We start from the raw sequence: 24,552 nt of genomic DNA, 5'->3' as shown, positions 1-24,552 counted from the left end.
TTAGAAGAGAAAGAGGATTGCCTTCCTTGCTGCAATGCTGCCATGCACTGGCCAGGACCCAGGCTCTCTCCAGCAGGGAGAAACATTAAAGAGAATTTCAGCTGCCCCCCTTGACACCAATCATGGAATGCAACAGAGCGAGGCACCAAAGGAGCTGTTGGCTCCTTCTGCACTTGGTAGAGGATTTTAGATACTGAGATGCCCTCAACAGGCACCTGTCCCTTGGAACAGACACAGTTTCTCCTCTCCAAACAGAAGGAGCCAATACTAGGAGGTGAATCCTTCTCATAAGGACCTGAAGCACAGTCTGGTGGAAAAGCATCTAAAAACCTTCCTCTTTTTCATGGCAAACTTGAGACCATTAAAATGCTCTAAATATTACCTAAATTCTGCTCTTTATCTCCATTCAGCAGATTTCTCTATCCTCACCCCATGGCTAGAAATCATCTATTAGCCCTACTGATGAGTACACAGCTATATAACTTAACACTGCCTTCAGAGGAGCCATTACACAGAACTGCATATGGGACATTCCTCCATGAAGTGGAAATTCAAGGTAACAGTTAGAATCTTACCAATCCATTTTAGAATGGAAGTGGGAAAACAGGAATATTTCTATGGCTGTGTACTGCTTCTGTAACAGATAAAGGCTGAGAAGAAGAAATTGCTTTTCTGGCATTATTTTGATGAATCTCAGAAACAGACAGAGCAAAGTCTTGTATAGTTCTTTGATCCTTAATGTTTGGGCAAAATTGTAATGATTTGCACATTCCAAATGTGCATAAATTTCCTTTCCAGCAACTGTAATGAGCCCCTCTTTTTCCCCTCATTTTTTTCCTGGTCCCACCTCCACCCCTCCTCCTGTTTGTACATGTTTCCCTTCAGAATCTGCTGCATTGGCAAATAATAAACATAGGCAACTGATAAACATAGGAGTGGGATACAGACAATGGAAGTTTGCACAAAAGCTCCTCCTTTGCACCCAGAAATCCCAGTACAGATATAAAATTACTGATAAGCACAGCTGGGAAGCAGAAGTAGTTCAGCTTTTGTAACCTCTCATAAGGACTTTCTCAGTGAAGCCTAAGAATTGCTAGCTAGAAAATTGCATGGTCATGATTATTTTATTTCTTTTTAAAAATTAAGTTCAGTGTGATGCCAGCACCAGAGACTACAAGCTCTCTCTCCACGAACAAGCAGAGGAGGTTGGCTGTTGGTAACTCCCCTCCCAGGATCAAGCAGTTCCTTCTGGGTCACACCTGCCCCCAGCAGAGAGCTCCATCCCCCCCTTCCATGCCCTGCTGCTGCCATGGCAGGGCAGATAGCACCCCAGGACCCCTGACCCTTCCCTCATCCTCCCTGGCAGACAGCTGAGATGCTCAGGGCACGGCAGGGTCAGGCTGAGGCTGCCAGCAGAGCTGTGCCCGGGCAGGGGCACCGCCTGGCACCGAGAGCCCATAAACAAACCTCACAATTATCTTACCCAGCACCTGCAGAGATGGGCATGGGGCAGGAAAGCCCCAGGGACAGTTTACTTCACATCCCCTTCCATAAATCTGTCAGGGTACCTCGCAGTCCCATCACTACAAAATTTCATTGCCTCCAGAGCATTGCAGTAGAAAATGTGCCAGCAGTAATTAAATGATCACTGGGGTATTTTTTGACTTGAGCAATTTGTTTGCATTCTCCAAATTTGCTGCCTATCCTATTGTAGGCTGATTCACTTAAGACCAAGGAATCAAATAATAATTTGCTTTCTTTAGCACAGAAGAAATTAATAAATGTTGTACTCTAAGGTGCAAAACCTACTTCAAACATGAGTGATCCCAGTAGAAATCTTGGAAAGGCTTGTAAAGATGTGTTTAACCAACAGTCTTGAAAGCATAACAGCAGTTTACTGTAGAGCACTGTAATGTTAAAAGGTTCTTCACAGTTTCAGGAAGTAAAATATCACACATAAATGATTATGTAGAGGTGATTTTGCCTATAGACAAAATATACCTGAGGTATTCTGCATTAATTTTTGCCCTGTGCTATGTGCCAGTCTGCAGAGCACAACTGTCACAGATTTTGCCTCACAGCCTGCAGCTGCACTCTTGTCACTTCTCTTGAGGAGAGCAGAGCAGAAGCAGCCTTGGGATAGAGGAAGTAAAAATAAGAAAATAACAGAAGATCAGAGAGATTGCAGTTGTGGAGTTAGTGTTTCAGTGCTGGCTGCTTCTCTTTTGCCCAGAGCCAGGATTTAACCAGAGGCTTCAGTGAGAGTCTGGTGCAGCAGGGACACTCTTAGCTCAGGCATGGCACCAAAAAATTCAGATAATTCTGCCACATGCTTTTTAAGTGCTTTTAGAAAAACGCAGAATGCTGTCAAGATGAAAAAATCTCTAAAAATACAGAGTGCTCATTAAAAAAATTGTCATTTCAAAAATATATATATTTGTACATAACATTTCTACAATAGACAACTCTACCAAGCATGGATCCTCAAATCTAGATAAAATTGAAAAAATTAAATGAATGGTATATCCATCATTACCAGGAGCTGGGAATTATGTACAATGGACTGTAACTGCTGCCATTGCTAATCTCTAATTAAAGATTTTATAGCTTTTCAGTAAGACTCAAGTATTTAATTCATCTCTCCTCCAAAAGAGCCATTTCTACTTGAAATTACATGAATGGCTTAAATAATGGTAATTATTTGGTAAAATTTGTGGTAAAGTGGATAGCAGCAATTATCCACTGATGCTGAAGACAAGATAAGATGAATTATTACACTGTATCTTTCTGACACTGTCCCCAAAGCAACTTTAAAAATGTGTCTGAAAATTTATGTTTGTTTAAATCTGATAATGGATCTTCTAAAGCAGGCAGAGGATGATTTGTGCATACCAACATTTGCATCAGGGAGGGAGAAATCTGCTGCTGATTCATGGCTGCTTCAACACTGGCAGGGGAGGCTGCTGGACTTGAGAAACTCTCCCAAGCTCTGAGATTTAGGACTTGAGTTCTGCAGGGCTGAGGGGTGGAATTCCTGAACTCCATCTGCCCAGGTTTTGTGTCCCAAGTGCAAGCCCAGCTCCCTGAGCCCACAGGAACCAATCTCTGAGCTGGGCCACGGATAAGGAGGTCACAGAGTGCAGACCAGGTAGATTATGTTGGAAGTGCCAGTTACCAGCACTGTCAGCATGTTAGTTTTGCTTAACTAGTATTTATTTTCAGGTTTAATTCTGTCTAAATTATTTATTTTGCCTGCAGCCAATTGCTTACCAAATACCTGAATATTTCATACAGATCTTCTGTCAAATGCCAGTCTTTAAAGCACGGATTCGTGCCTGGAAGGACAAGTTTCCCATGGAAAGCTGCCCTCCAGGAAGGACAGCAAAAGAGATGGAGGTAAATGAAGATGACCTTGAAGCTCATTGCTCTGAAAAAATGACAGGCCTCCCATGGAGGGAATAATGCAGCGGAATTGCAGCCTGACTCCCACCAGTGGTTGTTGCCATGGTGATTGATACCGAAAAGCCCATCTAGATGGAGGCTGCAGCAGGAATAGTAATTCCTGATATTGTTCCAGTCACTAATGGAGCTAAGGAGCCATCTCACGCACTCCTGCAAATTAATATTTGCATGTGCTGGCTGCCTTTGTCACACGCTGCCCTCAAACACAAATCAGTCATTTTCCCATTCTCTGCAGCACTATTTGCATAGTATTAGTTAATTATAACCCAGCAACCAGATGCCAAAGCCCCTGCTGACAAATAATAGTTGGTTCAAAAATGAATTCAGTGGTTTAGAATGTATTTCCTAAGATACACATATTCATTCCAAGTGGTTTAATTATCTGGAAATAGAATTAATTATGACCCCCAATTTACAGAGAGAAGCAGTTTATGTACAAAGGTATGTACACTGTCTTTAATTTTATGTATGTGCAATAAGATTGCAACTCCTACCTGAGGTCTCCAATTTTCCTTCAAACCAGGAAAGGGTTAGGAAGTTTATCAGATGTTCTTCTGGCTAAATGACTGAAAATTACCTCAAAATAACAACAAGTGAATCCAGTGTAGAGGGTTTAAGGGTAAAATAAAACAGCTTGAAAGACAAAAATGGATGGTCAGAATACCAAAGGTTAATACTGTCCTGCTTTTGTCACCATCCAAGACACCCCACGTGGATCTCATGAGGATAAAGACATTATTATTACTCTTTTATATTCTGACTGGAATATAATCAGCTGAATCAGATTGGAGATGTTCAGTACTAGCCAAAATTTAACTGGAAAACAAATGTGCTGTGAAGTGTCTAGTGCATTTCTTTCCTGACTTTGAAAATTGGAGCTGGTACAGGACAAGCTCACGCCTATTCCCTTAGACATGACTTGCTTATTAAAATGGCAGTTTTACAAATTATACCAATTTGGCAAATCCCTCAGAAACATCTGATAATAGCCATTAAACTAACATCTGCTCTAATATTATCACACAAAATTCTGTATTTCTGAGGAATATGTGAAGGTTCAGCAAGCAGAACAGGGCATTCCTGAGCAGGGCTTCATCCTGGGACAGCGCACACAAATCCCACATTATTGCACACACAGACCTCTTGGATTCAGCAGGACTCCCTGTGGTTATGAATTTTCTGCAGAGGATTTCTGTGCATGGCCTTTTCTGCACAGCTACGATTTAATTTTGCCATTGTGCAGTTTAAATCACAGACACTTTGCCAGGAAAAGCCAATCCATGGATGTCACCTTCCACCCACTGGGCAGATTCCCACTCCCTGCTCATCTGCTGACACAGAGACATGACCTGCCTATTTTCCCCACTGTTTTCTTTATGTCCAGCTCAGGAGAGACTTCATCAGAATCCTAAAAGCTACATTCCAATCACATTGGCAAATGACAGCACAATTGGGTTTATTCTTAGGAAATGGGGGAAAGGCAAGGAACCCCAGCCCATGGCTCCACAGCCATGTCCCTGGCCTGCCACTTCCTCTTTACCCTTACCCATTCCTAAGCACAGGGATAGTTCCAGTTTAACCAGTGGGAAAGCTGAGCCATTTCCCCAGAATCAGTCAAGTCATTTATAAGTTGCTGCCATAACTAAGCAGGGAGTCCTGGAAGTTGCTGACTCACAGGTTTGAACTCACCTGAGCAGTGAGGGACAAAGCAGAGCTCACACTGCAAGCAGTGAGGTCACTGCCCCATACAATTTCCATTTCCACTAATTTACTTTGCTTGATGGGAACTGTCTGTAAGAGGAGATATTGCTTATTGCAGCTTGCTTCACTGGTAAACATCCACTGCATTTGGAACATGCACTGTTAACTCTTCTGGGGCACAGACAAAGCAGGCAAGGCTGAGAGCTTTGCTTCTCAACTGCCCAGTTTCCCCAGCCATGTCACACAGTGATCCACAGTGAGCTTGAATGTAGGTTCAATGACAATTAAAAGATGCTTTTGAAATAAAATGGTTTGCAAGACAACTGATCTGAAGGGAGAAGTACCTGAAAACAGAAGCACTGAGGATGCAACAAGGCAATTGGCAGAATTTGGTGTAGCCCCATTCAAGGTTATGAATGTAAGCACATCCTATAATGACCAAGTCCAAACACAAGAGCCCTGTGGTGATTTTGGGAGGGAGAGAGACTGACAGACTGCTGAGGAAACAACCAGCCCCTGACTGTTTTCAGTTATGTGATAATTAGGGGGCACAGCTATTATGTGATGTAGGCAATGTACCTATGTATCCACAATTCCAGCAAAGAATGGCAATCATTTCTCAAAAAACAGGATTAGATTTTCTACTCAAATGGAAAATTTAATCACTGAGTGACACTCACTGCAATTAAACCTGTAAGGGTCGTGTGCTGACTGAGCTCACATTACCAGCAATGAGATTTCCATGGCAGTAGGATTTGCCTTGCAATTCCTATGATTTGGGAATAGAAAGCAGCATTTTCTTGGATTTGGGCTGAGATGAAGACTCACATGCTCAACATGAGCAATTATTTTAAAGTTATTGGAACAAAGAAGGGTAATGAAGCGGTGTTTATTGTGAACTAAACCTCTCTCATTACATTTTATCTAATGAACAAATTTCTTTGCAATGTAAAAGCAAAGTTAATCCAACCCTTATATCATCCTCTATGAAAAGAATATTTCAGCCACTAAGATTAGACTTCCAGATTAGTTTTATCTGTTAATATGACTCAGAAACCAACTTTTTTTTTTTCCCTCTTGCATCAAACATGACATGGTCCTCTCCTGCGTAGGACTGTGCTGAGTTCAGGCTACTGATTTTGATTTAGCCTTCAGATCATATGCTCAGGAAGCAGAACTGTTAATTAGTGTAACACATATGTACTGGTGGCCACTGCAGGATGCAACTCCTACCCGCATATCTGCCATCATAGCATCATCATTGGCAAGATTTCCCTGAATAAAACTAAACAGATTCTTGCTTTTTGGATGAATAGGCTCAAAATTATAGCTGCATTCTTATGAAGAAAGCACTTCAGGGACATGAAATACAATTGTATCCAGCAATAATTCCTCAACTTTATCAACTCTAGGAGCTCTAACTGTTGAAAGACAGACTACCCAAAAGATAAACATAATTACAGGCCAATTCTTGCTCCTCTGCCAGTATTATGTGAGATTGGAAAGGAGAATCAAAGCCAATGTCTCCAGCTTAAGTGCAGAAAGAGCACCAGGACAAAGCTTGTGTGGGTGTGCACAGGTATCCTGCAGTCCAGCACTATTAAGCTTTAGTTTTAATTACCCACAAATCTTTGTATAAAAGCAGCTGTTCCACAGCCCTCTTCCAGCCCCCTGTGAACAAAGATCCTTTGGGGTGTGAAGGATGTGTCTGTGTGGGGGTGTGAGTGTGCTTGTGCTGTTCTTTGCATCCCCCTTTTCCCCTCTTACTCCTTCAGAGCAATGCTGCAGAAGTACCACTGCTGCATTGTCTTGTTTTCAGATTGTGTTTTCATCCACTCTGCTTTACAGAATAAATTATTCATGGAACACTGATAGGGACAATTTCTCTGTGAGGAGGATCAGCATAGGGCCACCCCCAAAGCCCCACTGGGTGCTGGAAGCTCCATCTGCAGATGTGCCACACATCTTCCTTTATAAACCTCAGCTCAAGAGCCAGCAGCAGGGAAGGCAGAGCCACTGTGCCCTCATCCTCTGCAGGTAGAGCCCTGGCACAGCTTGGGCCATGGCTTTAGGGTTTAATTCTGGATTTACACCACGACTGTCTTACCTCTAACCTAAGTTCACACACTGTTTAATTATGTTTAATTACAACGAGCATCCAATATATTAAAAATGCAGCTACCTTCCCTTTTCCTGTCAGCATGCAATTAAAAGTAACTCCCAACCTCTTTTCCTTCTTGCCATTTTGTTCTGAAGGAACTCAGGACAAATATGATTATGGGCTGAGATTTTTCCTAAATAACAATGGGGATTTTTCTGCAAATTACTACTGCTTTTGAAGGAGCTCTAATACTTTAAGCAGTGATAAAGTGGCAGCTGTACATGTTTAATTTCTGAGAGCCATGGCATAATGCACAAGCATTAATCCCTCCAGCTGTCCAGTAATTAAACATCATGTAAAGCCCAGAGGATATCATTGCTGTGCTACCTTATCTTATTTATGAAGGACTTGCATTTGTTAAATCTAGCAATTCTTTTTTTCCTTCTTGGAAATAATTGTAAATTCTTCCACCATGGCAAGTGCACTGAAGCTACAGCTACCCTCTATAAAATGCCAGGAATTTCAGACCAGTCATGTTACTTTTCAACACATACTAAAATGATGAATAATGATAGTAGAGAAATATTTCTTTTACAGGCATAGCTGTGATGTTATGGGCTTTAACCCTGTAAAAATTGGTGGGTTTCTCAGGGAGAATGCATGGCAAAATCTGATCCTTTGGGTTTGATGTCCCTCTGAGCTGACTGAGGGACAGCACATAATGAATGTTAATTCATTAACAGGCAGTGAACAGAACTAACTTTGACAAAAGCACACATTAATCAAACTGCAATGAAAGATAAAATCAGCGCTACATTATCACCAAGTTAGAAGGTCTCAGTAGGATCAGTGGGGATCTGGAATGGACTGGATCAGTGTGGTCAGATCCCAGCAGGGAGCACTGGAAATGTGACTCATACAAAATACAGGTACTTTCTACTGCACAAAAGAGTGCTGGGACAACATGATGCTCTTTCTAGTTACAGGACAATGACAAAAGATGATAAAACAATTTAACTGTGAAGAGAAAGGTCACTTCATGTGAGCACGGGTGCAGGAGCAGAGTGGGGCAAGGTGACTTTAAATCAGCTTTGCAATTTCCCCCCTTCAGCTGGTTCATCACCAGGTGGATCTGCTGGAGGGATGAAGAGCTTTAGCCTGCTTTAAATTCTGCCTTCAGCCACTGGTTCTCAGCTGACCTGAGGGCTGTTAACCAGGGCACTGGCAAGAGCTGACTCTAAGTTTTCTGCACTTGGACCTTCCAAGAAAAGGACTCCTCACTTGGAGGGGCTGCTGCTTTTTGGAGAGTAACACATGAGCCTGGAGCTGTGCCAGGGGAAGTGGGAAGTTCACCACCTGAGGATCCTGTAAATGATCCATTTACAGGGGAAAGCCTGTGAGCTGCCATGGCAAGGAGACAGGGTTCCAGCTGAGCACACCTGTGCTTACTGTGGTTTCCCTTAAGAATTTAAAAAACCTTTGTCCACTCTGTTCACTTTTAATCTGGCACATCATCATGATGTGGCTGAAAGTCTAGAACTAATTCTGAGATACATGGTCAGCAATGAAAAGCCTGAAGACCAGGGTCAAAAGAAGATGCTCTGGGTGACAAGGTTGTCACTGGCATGATGCTCCTGCAGGAATTCTTGGCTCTCACCTCAGCCAACTGCACAAAATTAGTGTATGTCCATTGCCTGCAAAAGCTCCCCATGATCACTGTCTCTGTGCTACAGTTTAGGAGGATAAACCATGGATTAATAGCTTATTCTGCTATCAATCTATCAATGAATTCATCATTTCACTGCATCTGACTGTTGGGAAAGGAGAAACTGGTGCACTTCCAACTCCTCATCTGCAAGACCCAATTTCCATATTGAGTGCAAGCAGTGGCTCAGGTGAGAAGCAGCCAGAAAAGATGGGGCCAGAGCCTTGTTCTCTGTGAGCATCCCAGAGTCCTCTCAGGAGGGACCTGTGTGCCCTAAAGGGGCTCAGTGCTGTTTCAGCTGGAACAGGATGGCAGCTCCTCTCTTCCAAAGCCACTCTCAAAGGCTCTCTGCATTCCTGAGCAGCTGACAAAACACTGCTTCCTGTCTCCCTCAGCAGAGATTTAACAAGTTAGCCAAGTCCTGGCGGACCCTGAGTTGTGTTGCTTTAATTACAGCCTGTCCTATTTAATTTCTCTTTTAGTTTCCCTAAACTCAGTCCTAAGCTTCTCCAATCCATTGTGACAAAGGTTGGGTGCACTGGGAGCAGAAAACCTTCACCAGGGAAATAATGAGGCTGCCAGCACCTCCAAGCCAGCAAATTCAAGGCCACTAACCCTGACCTATGACTACAATACACCTGGTATGGTGAAGACTCAAATTACTTCTGCTCCAAAAACTGAAAAAATAAGATTTTTCTTTTCATATAGTCTTATTTTTAAAAGGCAGATATTTGTATTTTCAAAAATTGTTTGTGCACTGGAAGTCAGTAGTGTTCTTAAAGCCTGTCTGTTGGAAGTCAATTATTTAGGCAGACAGGCACTTAACTATCTATGTGCAAAGATTAATATCTGCAACTAACCCCTGGTGCAACTACAGCCTGTGCAGACACAAATCTGGATCCCTGATCACTGGTGCTTCATCCATTGCAGGTGAAAGAATTTCAGTTTCCATTGCTTCCTTGACAAGTTCTTCCACAGGGTGAAAATCACACCATTGTCTCCTCATTCAGAGTCTCTACTTTTGTCCCCAGGTCTCTGAACAGCTGCTTTGCCCTCCCAGTGTCTGCACTGGATACGTTTCACATGGATTCAAAAAGCAATGATATCATTCTGAGAGGAAAAATCCAGCAAGAATTACAAAGTTCAGAGCAGTAGCTGGAAAGGAAACTGCTGGAGGAGGAAGAACCATAACACACCCACACTGTTCCTACAGTTTTGGATGATTTTACACCATAATCTTTACTGTCCTCTCCTGCAGGAGATCCTCCCTTAACTTGGGCTGTGAACATTCTGACACAGGGACAGGTTCTTGCACAGCCTCAGCACAACCAAGCTCTGCTCCTGGATACCAGCACAATCTTGTTAGTGGTACAAACTACCAATGCAGAAATGCAAGGATAAATAAGGCTCATAAACTCCATATTAAATCCTCTTGAAGATTTATAAATCCAAGAGCTAGTTATTCCTATCAAAAAGCAAGAGTATACACAGTTAAAATATTTTTGAAGTGTCACATGAGGTTGCAGTAGTAGCTTTATTAGCATGGATTGAGAAAGAGCTTAGGGGTTTTTCTTCTGGATGCCCTCACTCACACCATCTTCAAGTCATCATCCACTTGTTTATTGCACATGCAGGCTCTCACCACAGAAATTATTCTGAGCACAAATAAATCCCCTTCCAAACATTTATCCAGCAAGATGTGTTATTTATAGACAAGCTGGTCAGCCCTGTGAGGAGTGCAGCCTCTGTGACAGGGTGCTGTGCTCCAAGGGGCTGCTGGTGACAGGCAGTGCTGAAGCTTCTTATAAAATGAGAATAAAAACCTGAGTGCAGAGATTAAATTAACAAAACAAAGAGAAGAAGGGGTCTGAAGTGGTCAGGATACTGTGTGCTGCTGAGATAAGAGGAAACAGAGAAAGGAGGATTCTAACCAGAGAAGAAATGGGAATGTTAACAGAGTATCAGTGGATAGGCTTAGTGAGGTTTATCAGATTTGGATAAGGGAGAGGATAGCTATCAATCCTCCACAAGCTCCTGTTGAAACAGCTCACACAATTGTTCTCATCCGTGAGGAAAAGACCTTCATTTGACAGGCAACCTCTCTGAAAGTGCCCCCACCACAGCCATTCAGCAGTGCCTCCTGTTTCCCTCTCAGAGCCAGTTTTGACCTCTGGAAGATGCTGAGTTGAGATCTTAGGACTGAAAGGTTTTGATGTTTGCACCCACCCAGGATGCTTCAAGTTTACCTGTCAATGCCTTTTCCCTGTCCTCATGCCCAGCCTCCAGCCAGACTCAGCAGAGATTTCCAGTGTGTGGGGACACTGTTCAGTCATTAAAAATTGGTTGAAAGCCACTAATTCATTTCTCACCAGTTCCCCAGCAAACATCAAAATGTGGTAATTTGTCCTTGGATTCAATTTTTTTAAAGGTTTTTAAGAACCTGCACATGCTCTAAAACTGGAAGCTAACTATGAGTAGAGATGCTGAAACATCCAGAGCAGAAACACTCAGCTATTTTCAACTCCATTAATAGCATCATTATGCTGAAATTATGTGGCATTCAGAACATATTTACATGCATTTTGGGGGTTACCTAAGGCTTTGAAAAAAAAAGGTTCAAAGCAATTTCAAGTAGATTTTTATTATAACTAAAAGACTCTGTGAGACCATTCCCACTGGTGTGAGCAGCAGCATCAAATCAGGGGAGGCAGCCACCAGGGTAAAAATTGTTCTAATTTCACAAACTCATATCAGGAAAATAGCAGTTACAATTATCTTCTGAATTTGACTCTAATTCAAGCCTCCCATTCAAAGAAAAAAAATGTACATGCTAAAGAGAAAACACTTAAGAGCTTCACATGGAAAACCAATAAAAGGAAAAAGAAAAAAAAGGACTAAGAAAAAATACTTCTACAAAGAGAGCTAAATAGTGGAACAAGTTGCTCACAAAGTAAAAGCTTTGCTAATATTTTGTTTCATAAAGCTGACTGCAAAGAAATAAATTTGTCCACAGCACTCCACTCAGAGCCACAAAATGTTACTGTAAAACATATTTCCTTATACAGCTTCAAAGGAAAGACATAATGTGGATTATGAAATGGGCAGGAATTAGAGCCCAAAATCCAGTTTTCAAATGAAGAAACTTCAATTTGTGCTTGAATGTGACCATTCAACTCTTCCATCAGTAACCTGGAAGTAAAAGTAACATTGCTGATACCACATGCAACACCAGAAATACTGAGGGATGGGTGAATACACAGAACTTAGAAAGCTTCTTAAAAGCCTGGGATCAAAATTTAATAAGAACAGTATTAGAAATCAGAAAGGTGATTTTACTTCTGCACAGACTGGCAAGACTGATACTCCCTAAATTCTGGTGGTCTGTGTAAAAAGAAAGTTGGAAAACCAACTGGAATACCAAAGGGGCCACAAGCATGAGTCAAGCATTCATTCAAAAGAGAATATTTGACATCAAGAAGCAGAAAGAACCAATATATTTGGTCTACCAAAAAGACAGCCTGAGAAATAGCTTGACCACACAGTGCAGGAGTTTTCACAGACTGAAAACACTGTTAAAGGGCTCTTTCATTCAGCACAGAAAGGCCTAATAAAAGGCAATGGCCATTTAGGGACTGGATTTAAAACAGTTATGGGTACAGAGTACATCATTCTCTCTCTGTCCAGTGAAACAAGAAGCCATCAATGTCCAGGCCTATCAATTCTACCCCAGCAGAAGCCAGCCTGAGTCCATCCCCACTCTGCACAGGACACAGCAGGAACCTGCTGAGCTACCACAGAGGAAGGTTTGAACCTTATTTAAGTCCTTTCCATATCACCTGGGTGTTAAACCTAATAATACTACTTAATTCTTCATAGAGTTCATGCATTCTCCAGCCAGCCCCAATTGAGAATCCTTCTTTCCTCCCTGGTTCTAGAAGTCCCCACTGAGCACTGCAAAGTAGAGTGAGTAAGTTTGCTGGCAGGAAAAACCATCCCTTTCCATGCCACTGGTAACAGTCACTCCAGGACTTTTATAGTCCTAAATTGAGATGTTGCATCTGTATTAACTCACCAGGAGTGCAACCAGCCTCATCAATTCCACTTTCACAATCCTTCTGCCCATCACATCTCCAGGACAACGGGATGCACTTGTTGCTTAAGTCTCCACAGCTAATTTTTTCAGATGGACACACTTGTTTGGCTGGAAGAAAAAAAAAACCAAAAGAAATAAACAGAAGTTAAACATATTTCTAAACATTTCTAACATTGTTTATGCTGTTAAAGTTACTTTTACTTTGAATGGCTCAATGCTGAGAAATACTGGAATAAAGTCCCAAGTCAACCTGCTGCCTCCTCAACCAGGCTGCCCTGGGAACGAGGCCCTTCCTGTCCCTCTCAGCCAAAACAAACTGAAAAAGTTGTTCCAACAGACCAACAGGGATTCCAGCTGGGAACCTGGGGCTGGTTGTTACAGGGAGGGATGCTCAGTGCAGCACCAGGCTCTGCCTCCCTGCCCAACACAGAGCTGGAGCTGCTCAGTCACTGCCCTGCACACAGCACAGCAGCTCTGCACACACCACCTCCAGCTAAGCCAGGAAAAAGCAATTCCCTCACTTAAGTACAATGGTGTATGTCTAGGTTTGGCAAGGCAATTTCTGAACATAATGATCTGGGCAGATTGTGGTCAGCAAAGCTGAGGAAAAAGCAGCAAGGACGAGCAGGAACTTGCAGGTATTTAACAAATGGAGCTGGAACTGCGTAAACTGAGGCAACTGTGATGTCAGACATGGAGACACAGGAGGATCTGCAGAAACAAAACCCCAGTACAGGCAAGAAGACAACTATGAAAAAGAATCTGCCAGATCTATCTGGAACCAAGTAAGCTGTGAAGCTCATTCTCTCATAACTAGTTTGCATTGCTAAAATTCCCTTTTTTTTTTTTCCTTCATACTACTGTAAAGAGCAACAGATCTACACTTATTGTGACAAGACTGCTGAAATGCAAAATGTTCCACAATTTAAACAATTGTTTAGCATTCTGGAATCATCATCCAGTTTGGCAGGATTTGCTTATTAAACAGACTGATTTCTCTCTTCAAAAAATTATGTGTATTCAACTATTTCTTCCACTGGTATTAATGATAATAATGCTGTGTATGGCTGCAGGTCTACTGAGCAGGTGGGAACCCAGATTCTAAATTAAAACTTTCACATTACCCTGCCCTGATAAAGGTATTTACACAAAGTCAATCAGCTTCCCAAGTGCTGAGAGGATGAAAATTATACCTCCCCTTCCACCTACACAAGGAGGCTGTGAAAGGGCATCCTACAGCCCCAAAGCATCAATCAGCCACTTGGAGAGCAGTGCCATTTAATCCCTGCATTTCTGTCTTAGCGCCTTCAAGTGTTAGAAGAAGCAGTTTTGAGAAGCTGTGGGCAACCAATACATCAAGAAAAATTAGGTCCTGCCACAGACAGACAGTTAATAACAGATGTAATGGAGTTTTATAACCCTGAGGCATGACAGCATTTCTGTTGAAATTTGCTTGCTGCATACCTAACTAACATTTATCAATGTTGCATGATTACAGGGGGGAGGAAAAAACGGATCCTTACTTAGGCTTTGGGACTATTTTTCCAGCAAATTAGTAATAAAAAACATTGGAAAGGCTCCCCAGCAAGACCCCACCGTGATCAGTGTATTTGCCAACTCAGGCCAGGTCCTGTGTCCCCGCTAATCTACAGGTTTTGTATTGCCCAACTACATTGCGGTTTGGATTGCACTGGCATACTGGGAAAACTGGGATACCAAAATGTCACAGAGACATTTGCTAATCAGGTTATTGGTCCACATCCCCCAAAAATTGTTCTAGTTCTTCTTGCTCTGGCAATGGTGATGGAAAGGAGAATTTGTTTTGATGCCAGGTAGGACCAGGTCTTCCATCCTCACTATAAATCTCCACTGAGAACCAAGTGGGTCAAGACAGGTAAGAACATGTTCCACACACCTGATTTTGAAGAAGGTAAAATATAATCATAAAATGGTATTATCACACAGTGGGATCATTAACCAGCAAAAAGGTTATTTACTGGTCACAGTTTAAAGTATGGGAATTACTTTTGCTTGGCTGCTCTGGGCAGATGCTTAATAGTTTTGGGAAGCTGAAAGGTTTGGAAAGGTATGAACAGAAGGCTCCTGTTTATGGAAAGCAACCTCTATGTTAGTCATCACCCTGACAGAATAATTACAGACATTTAAAATATGTAAATCAAAGTTTGAACTTTCAGGGATGCAGCAATAGAAGCTGCTGTTGGTCACAGATCATCAAATCTCTGTGTTCCAGTGGTTTCTGCACCCAAGCAATTGTTGTGTGGAAGCCAATGACTTGTAAGCACTGGCAGCTAACAGAGAGGGGATCTTGCACAAAACTCAAAGCAAACCTTTGGTGGAAACACACCTGCATTTCCAGCAAGTTGGGTGTTTTCCTCCCCTCTCCCCCAAGAGGCTGCAGATGCAAGTGGAGTCCACGTTGTTGTCCACACTATTAAAGAGGCTTTCAGCAACTGCAGTCCAGACTTAACATTTCTGTTTCTGTGCACGGCTTACACAAACCCAGGCCTCTTGGGCTGACGTGACCAAACTGTTTTACTTCCTCCTTTCCTCTTTGTGCAGGCAGAAAGGAAAGGGTTAGGCTGTGTGTGATGGTGAGTGCTCTAACCCTGGATGCATTCTGGACCAATACAAGTTATAGCAAGATCTGCCTTTTCAGAAAAAGCACCATTAAACAACTCGGTTGAAATGTCAGACACATCAAGACCAATTTATCACAATGAACTGCAAATGCCAAGGATGGACAACAATGGTTTATTTATAAGGAGACAAGAGCAAAGAAGACAAGAAGGTTCCATTTACTCACTACCGCCAATGGCACATTCTTCTTTCTCTTTATAGGAGGCTACAAAGTCTTTCAGAGCACCACAGAGCCTAACTGGCGCCCCACTGTTTGCTTCCTCTTGTGCCACTGCTGTGCTTTTCAGGCTCCGGACATCATGTATATTCAAGAAAGCCCAAGAAAACAAAATTGATTTACTTTCAGAAGACCATTTGTCAGGTTCTCACCAAACAGGTACTCTAAGAGCATACACAAAATGCAATTAAGCAGCTTCTACTGGTGGGAAACCCACAAGACTTTTCATCAGCAGACTGAAAAGAACGCCCTTTGTGGAAATACATCATCTTACAGGTCTGAACAGCTTCTCTATCTCTGCTGAAATAACTCCCCATCCTCTCCAGACTGCCCCTTGTGGTTTTCCCAGGTTCTTCAAAAGCTCCAACCCAAAACATTTTTTTCTACAACAGAGAAAACTCAATACTAAAATGGTTTAATTATTTTCTGCCATGTCAATGAACTGTTCCCACAAATACTTCCACTACTTTTCTTATGGAGTTAAAAATTCCTACCTCCCTCTTTCCTCCAGCAATGGTTTAGTTGTCAGCTTTTTTTTTACAGGAATGTTTTTTAACAGGGACCTCCCCTCTTCAAACACTGCCCTTAAATCTTCTTTTGTCACAACTGGCAGAACTGCCTCAGAGATGTACCAAGAACAAAATAAGTGTTCATACCTGCCCAAGTACAGGACTAGAATCCAATTTGTTTCCAGAGAAAACAAGCCAAACTGGTAAATGAGCAACTGTTCTGCAGAGAGGAGGGGAGCTGACAGGCAGAGATAGCTTAGGGAAATTCAGAACTCAGAGTTCTCAATCACTGAAGATTTGTGATTCAGAAAAAAATCTCAGTCACAAGTTTGCATATATTGTTCTTTATATATATGTGTGTGTGTATATGAATTTATATCTCTATCTCCACTTACTACTGACTTAAAACTCAGAGTTTCCCATTGAAGTATTTAAGTTGCATAAGAAACACAGTTAAAATCCATCTTCTGACTTAAAATATTGTCACAGCTGAAGCTGTGTCTGACTGGTACTTTCCTTCTCTTGGCCCTTCTCCCAGCTGCAGGTGGCTGTGAAGAACACTGGCCTCTGCCCCATTCACCACAGTTCACTCTGCAGCTCAGGACAAGATGCTATTGTTTACTTTACTTTACTTTTGATGTGTCTCAACTCTTCAAGCCACATCAGATTCTGGGTGGGATTTTCTAAGGTGTGTTATATCATGTTTCTAAGGTGTGTATATTTGATATACTTGATCTCCCTGATGCCTCCCTTGTGACACCTTACGATCAGCAGTGTTTGTGTGGGGACAGCAACATCCATGGTGGCTGATTCCCTCATCCTGGGAGTTTCTTTGGCCCTGGTGCACCGAGCCCTGTGAGCACACAGGGACTCCCCCAACCCTCAGCTTTTGCTGGGTGCTTGAGTTTGGATCTGGGCATCAGCAATACACAGAGACAGAACACACCGTGGGGAATGCAAATCAAAGAATTGCTCCCACTGAGGTCAGGAGCTGCACTGAACCTTCTGTCATGTAAAGCAACACAGTACCAACATCAGCCTGCTGGGACAGCAAGACTTACATGAACTTGTGACTTCTACAAAAGCCAATCCAGCAGCAGTACTTGGGTTGCTCACCATATCTGTACTACACATGCACTTGAGATCGCTGAGAAAATGCAGGCAACTCTACAATTTCAGTTGAAAGCAGCCCAGGCCAAAACAAATGTCATGATTAGTGGCTTAAGTGAATTAAGATTACAGCAGTGAGAGCTGGAATGAGACCAACCCACCAGCAATGACGCCTCTGTTGACAGAAGCAGCCCCATCCATCTGCTCCCACAGGAAACTCCGTTCTGGTCAAACTGGGGCACGCTGACAACACCAATTCCCAGGGCTGGGAGCTTCAACTGATGCTGCCTGACTCTACATTTTTGAGTGGGTAAGTAGAGGCTGATGTGCCACAACCTTTGTGGCAGCATGCAAAGGCACAGAAATAGTGAAAAATCTATCTGTCCTGCACAAAAAGATAATTAATTTATGGGCACTGCCTTCAACTTTCAACATATATTAAGCAGCTCAAAAGACAGATTAGGAAAGCTGACTAAGGAACTATACTGTAAAATATAGGAACAGTATTAACAATTGATACACCTGATAAATAGATTCAGTAGTGTGATTTGTTTGATGATGACTTATGTTCAGAAAATCCCAGGGGAACAGAAAAGGATTTGCACAGATTTCCCTCCATTGCACTGCACAGTACAGCCCTTATTAACTCCATTCTTGTGTGCTTATAAGAAGGGCTCCTCCTTGTATTAGGAGTCTCTGATGAGTCTCCAACTCCTCTGCCTTGAAACTGGAGGGAGAAAATTAGCTTAGCACACAAAGGGTTCAGCCTGTCTAAAAGAGATAGGTAGCAGGTACCTCACTTTTGTGCAGATTAGCACATTGGTGATTACCACCTCTGACATCAGAGTGAAATAATCAGGAATTAAAAATCCCAGGATTAATTCTAATTACTGAAATAGAGACTTACTTTCAGAATAACAGTGAGGTAACTTTTATAGGAAAAGTATGTTCCAAAAGCACAGACACTACAAACAACCTCAAGTAAGGAAATGATTCTCTGGTATTGTGCCAATAGTCATAACAGGTGGTATAAACTGTATTTGAGCAGAGTGAAAGGAGCTAAGAGATCTCTGTAGCAGGCTGCAGACAAATGGCACCAGGTTTTAGCTAAGCTCCATGTCTCACAATGTGAGCCACCTGCATGGGTCAGGAAGAACCCAGGTTCAGAGCTATCCTGGCACCCTTGGAATCCTGAGTACTGTCCCATTCAGGACAGCAAGCTGCACAGAAAGGATTGCTACTCTTGGGCTTCCAGTGCATCACCTTATCTTTGATTCCTGATTGCTACGTCTTACTCATCCACTTCAAAAATCAAAACTAACATCAAACTTGGCTACAAAAAGCATTTCCTTCCCTCAGTCTGACTGGCAGGACTTCAGCTGATTTTGTATTCCTGTAAACACAGCAAATGCTCTTTTGCTGCAGTCATCTGAGCACATCTCACCTAATTCATCTCAGAGCTTCTCCACATCCTGTTCCAATGGCACTTCTGCTCTCTACTTGATATGCCCAACAGGCCCTGCTGCTGAGAAATAAACTCCTTAAATTCAAGTCAGTTGGCTTTTTTTGGGTAAATCCAAGACTAGGTCAATGGCCCATGGCAAACAGGAGGTCAAACTGGTTGATTACATGATCCTCCTTGGTCTCAAACTGCAGGAAAATTGTGATACTTTCAGTAGGAATCAGAAAGCTTTTTAATTGCCTTTAAACTGTTCCTCATGGTCAAACTTCTGAAATTTCAGAATTTACAAAGATCAGATGTTTAACAGCACTGAGGACAGAGGCTGCTGATCCTCATTAAATTCCATTTTTTAACCATCTAGTGCTTGTAAAACAACAGTGGTTTTTTGACTAGTGCCTGTAGAATACACTGTGACATTCCCCCACTGTCAAGTCTGGTTGTGCACAGAGAATCCATTTTCTAAGAGACCATGACAGGTTATTAGGCATGAGAGACATGCACATGATACAGTGAGGGCTTTCTGCTCCTGAACAAACTACATTTCCTCACCTGCCACTGCACACATGAGAATTCATTACAGAAGTTCATTCCCTAAAGCAGCTTTTATACCCAAGCACCTTGAGACAAAAGCTGCCTCTGCAGGGGAAGGGGAACAGTTGCACAGATATTGTCAGCAATCCCTCAAGGCCAGTCCTTGGCCTTGCTCTCCACCCAGCCCTCTCTGCATGATCAGCAGGGCCCTGCTGGCTCTGATGTTCAATGCCTCAAGGCACTGCTTTGGTCAGGGATGCACAAATCCTTTAATAAACCTGAATGAGACACAGGATAACCCTGGGATTCCAACTCCATTCCTTGCTACCACTTTCCACAGGTTCTGGACAACACAACACACACAAGAACCATGGACCACACCACACCTGTGGTGTGACCTGCTGCAGAGCTGAGCTCCACTCCACGGGGCAAGGCAGAATGAGGCTGGTGCAGTCCAGCTCCAGCTGAGTAAAGCATTATTGCAATTACTGCACAGTGTGCAGCCATGGGAGAGCCCAGGAGCCACGTGCCACCTCTGAATGGCAGTTTCTCATCTTTCCTGACACCACGGCCATATGGTCACGAGAAACATTCACTCAGATTAATCCAGAGAAGAAATTACTACAGCCCTGTAGTGACAGCCCTGCTTAATGACAGTGAAGCACAGCCCTCATTGTTTAGAGGAACAAAAAGGGGATTTTGATAAACTCAAATCAGAGGCCATCTGCCAACTTTCCCCCCTATTTCGACCAACTTTGGCCCTTTGCGCGTCTTCTTGATGGAAGAGGAAAATCCATCATTTACCCTGGACTTGAAATGGAGAGCTGTTTAAAACCATAACATGGTCCCTCCTTGTGAAACCACCAGACCCTCTTGCCTTTCTCTCTGCTCCTCCTCTAAACCAGAGCAAAACTTGCCTTCAAGAGGAGTTGTGTCTCTAAGACATTATTCTGGCTACTGAAATCCTGAGTTTCTACAGATTTCTTCAGATAACTTTGTACTACTTAAAATTTTATTTTCTCTTCACTGGTGGTTTTCTCTCATCTCAAGGATCAGTTGGTCATGCCCTTAGCTTGGCACAGAGGCAAGAAGATACTAATAAAAACCATAGGGAAAATCCCAGACATCATAGTAAGAAACCAGAACAGCTGAAGAAGAACCTGTTCCTGGCAGAAGTAAAGCAGCAATGTGCACTGCTGATCTCAAACAGTTTCATAATAAACTGACAGTTGACTTTGGTAGTTAGCAAACACCCAGGCCTGCCAGCAAAACCCAGGACTCAAAATTTTCTTTAGAGATAGTTTTCTAATAGAAAAGCTATTAAATATTCCCTTTTGTCAGAGACATTTTTCATGCTCAATCAAAAGTAAAGCTTAAAAAAAAAAAATTCAACAATGACATGACTTTAAGAAGGTCAGAAAAAATACTCTGCTTTTTTTCTACCCTGAACATAACACCGTCTTTAAACTCTACTGTTTCTAGAGCTGGTTTGAAAGAGAGTGATGTACAACATGGTCCTGCCAAACCTCCCATCCCACCACTGTCTACATCAATAATTACCTTGTCAATCTATGTACACATTGCCAGTTGCAATTCAGTTCAGCCTTCCCTTCTGTAGTAACAGTATTGGGGGAGGTCAGAAGAGAAAAGAGAAAAAGAAAAAAAAACAAAGGAAAAAAAAAGAAAAAAATAAAAGTATTTTGCCTTTTCCATAGCCCAGAAATCAAATGGAGCTCCAATCTTTGATATGGTTGAGAGCTGAGCTCTGTTTCTCAATACAGATCCTCTACCCCTGTTTTTTTCCAGGGATGCCTACTGTGAAAAACGAAGTCTGGCTACAAACAACCTTTAAAAATCTATCATGATCCATCGTGCTCCCCCTTGATTAGTGATGCGTGATGCTTTAAAGGCAGTTCTGATTGAGGCAGGCCTTAGGAGAATACAAGAGCCAAGGTAAGAGCTGACCCAGCACACAGTGGCAGCCAAGGAGCTGGCAATGAGCAGAGTTCAAACCCAGCCATGCCCTGGGAAGGAAGGGGAGTGGCAGGGCAGAACTGAGAGTTGGGAGGTGAATGGAAGTCAGCTCATTAACCCGAGAAATGCAACTCCTGAAAGGAAAACTTGTTCCCTGCCTGAGAGCAGGGATTCCAGAGCCTTGTGGGCAAACAGATTTGTGAACACTGAAACTTTCTCACGCAGCCACTGAGGTGACAAATGGATGTGCTGAGCTGCTGAACAAGCCCTTGGGAGTGATGTGCCAGAGGTGGGGAACAGCGTCAGCCTTCCCCCCAGATGGGACTCCTTACAAGTCTTTTGTCACCTATTCAGGTGTCAGCCTGATTCCCACTACCTAATTGCCATGACCTGGGCATCCCACGGGCACACACCAGAGCCCACCCCTGATACAAAGCCCAAAGCCCATCCCCCTGGTCTGGGTTGGCAGAGACCATGGGAAGAGCTGATCTCCACAGACACACAGGTAATATCCACAATCTCCTGATCTGCACTGATCCAATAATGCTTCCTGCTTTATTCCTAGCCTTTGGGTCTAAATACATTGCAGCTTTAACAACATCAACTTTCTTCACTAAAGATTCAGTGCTAAAATACTCCAGATTGCAGCACACAATAAATCAATCATCCCTCCCTGTATGGGTTTGTAACTCAGCACTTTGAAAGCATCTTGGAACAATTTCTGCACACATACTTTTAGATAAGGGATAAATTTACTTTTTATTGAATCAAATGTTATTGACTGGCTTTGGTTTATAGATAAAACTGACAGAGTTTTCTAGGTTCTCTTCAAATTGTTGGCACTGTGACCCTGAACTGTTAAAAAAATTAGTTTCTAAAAATAATTCATTCTTTCCACTGGCAGTATCTCACTCCATTCTCTGCACTTAGGCAGTATCTTAGTCCAAGTCTACCTGACATTATCACCTTGGTCACTTGTCAAATTCTTATACAAGCAGCTAAACACAGCACCAGGACAGATTTATCTATTTTTCTTCCTATATATTAATTTCTAGAATGCCCCAAAATATGCAACCCAGAGTGCTCCATTTCTATTACAGCAAATCCAGAAACAAATTCCAGATGGCAGCTTATTTCATACATATTCTGGCATATTTAGGCACTTGACTTCTCCAATTCTTTGGGAGCAAATTAATGCTCAACTCAAGATAGGTTTTAAAGCACAGTTCAAAAAAAATTCACCTGGCTGTATCACTCAATTAGCAAAAATCAATTACCAGACACCAGTCTGAATTTGAAGACAGAAAAGTTATTGTATTTTGTAAGTGCTGCAAATAATGATAAAAATCCCTTAAATTGGAGAAATGTCCCTGCAAAGGTGACTCTATTTCACAGGCCCTGTGCACAGACTGGATTTGAGAGTCAAAGAGAAGCAGGTCAAAGCAAACATCCAGAATGACCCTGGATGAACTCAGTGGACAGCTACCCTGGTAAGAGGAGTTTTGTGGGAACAAAAGAGAGCAAAAAAACTGTAATGATCCTCACAGTGTGTCCATACATTGTGCTCACTTAGCAACCAAGAAATATGTGGGGCCAATTTACACCTCCAGTTCTTTTCAGCAAAGTAGCAAGACAGAACTTGGCCTGTAAACTGAGATGTAAAATATTATATATATATATATATATATATATATAACTGGCATATAACAGATATGTAAACTGTATTATATAAATTTTACTGGCAGTAAAATTTATATAATCAGGAAATTTGTAAAAATTTATATATCAGGAACTGGCAGTTCCTGTCTCTTGCTTGTCCTTATCAGTTAGGCAGTGACTAGGAAATTGTCAGATATTCCAGTACCATCCTGAAGATAAGCATAGTTTGCTATCTGATGAACTCCTAATGAATATACTGTTAATTGCATAACCTTCCTTCAGCACAGGAACTTTTCTGTTCATCAAGGGCATGGATAAAACAGCTTCTTTGCTTTGGAGCATCCTTGTAATTAATAATATATTCTTCACACTTCTAAATATAACCCATAATGAGATGCTTTAAAGGATCCAAGCTGCACCTTTCACCAAGTGCTTTTGATCAGAAGGGAAGGAGCCAGAGCTTGCTCAGACAACAGAGGCTGCTGGAACGGCGACTGTCGCTTCCCAATCCTGAAAGGCTGCAAACGACTTCAAACGGCTCAGCAGCAAAACATGCCAAAACAGCTCCCTCCACCTAAACCACAGTCTCGTTATCTCTGGGCATATTCTGTGCACATCAGAGATGAAAAGAAGTAGATATGTTAGATATAGATAGTACATCTAATATAGTCTGCATAGATGGATATTGGTAACTTCTACTCGTTAACATTCTGCTCGTTAACTCCATGAAAACTCTGCCTTCAATCACCAATCAGGTGATGAGCTACTACAATGTGCAAAATCTCCCCAATTATGTTTGCCATCCATGTGACCTGGCGCCTCTCAGAGGTTTCTCCTGGTTTCCATGTGTTGAGAAAAACACATCTCCAAGAATGACAGAACAGAAAACAAAGGTTTTTCCGTACCTTTTTTTTTCGGTACCTTTGACTTTCTCTGGAGACATTTTCCAGATCTTCTTTATGCTGGGGGTGGCAGAGCACTGGAACAGCTGCCCAGGGAGGTTGTGGAGTCTCCCTCTTTGGAAACATTCCCAAATCACCTGGACAAGTTCCTGTGTCACCTGCTCCAGCTGACCCTGCCTCAGCAGGGGCACTGGACTGGATGATCTCCAACCCTGACAAATCTGTGATTCTGTGACCTTCAAATAATGACCCATGGTTGGGGAGAAGAAAGGAGGGTGGTTCTCCCCTACCTGTGGAGCTCCCTTAACTGAACAATCCAATTTTTGCCCTGAAAATTTCTTCCCAGTGATTTGGATGGAGTATTCCATGGTTCCAAGGTGGAGTTTCTTCCAGAGCTTGCTGTGCCTTCCAGCAGCTGGGCCAAATGCCTTCACCTATAATCTGTGAGCATCACTGCTGTCTGTGTGC

The 24,552-nt window shown here is 42.4% G+C and overlaps 1 protein-coding gene across 2 annotated transcripts in view; it reads right to left on the bottom strand.

The window, feature by feature from the left end:
• The window catches only part of LRP8 (LDL receptor related protein 8), a 167,990-nt gene that overhangs the window by 25,393 nt on the left and 118,045 nt on the right, over positions 1 to 24,552 (bottom strand). For both annotated transcript variants that reach the window (XM_059853786.1, XM_059853787.1), the window contains exon 4: positions 13,042 to 13,170. In XM_059853786.1, the coding sequence (XP_059709769.1) occupies positions 13,042 to 13,170 (129 nt within the window). The remainder of the gene's footprint in view (positions 1 to 13,041; positions 13,171 to 24,552) is intronic.

Source organism: Haemorhous mexicanus, chromosome 9, assembly GCF_027477595.1.
Source record: "Haemorhous mexicanus isolate bHaeMex1 chromosome 9, bHaeMex1.pri, whole genome shotgun sequence".
In the NCBI taxonomy this organism is placed as follows: domain Eukaryota; kingdom Metazoa; phylum Chordata; class Aves; order Passeriformes; family Fringillidae; genus Haemorhous; species Haemorhous mexicanus.
This window is presented reverse-complemented; position numbering and strand designations above follow the sequence as displayed.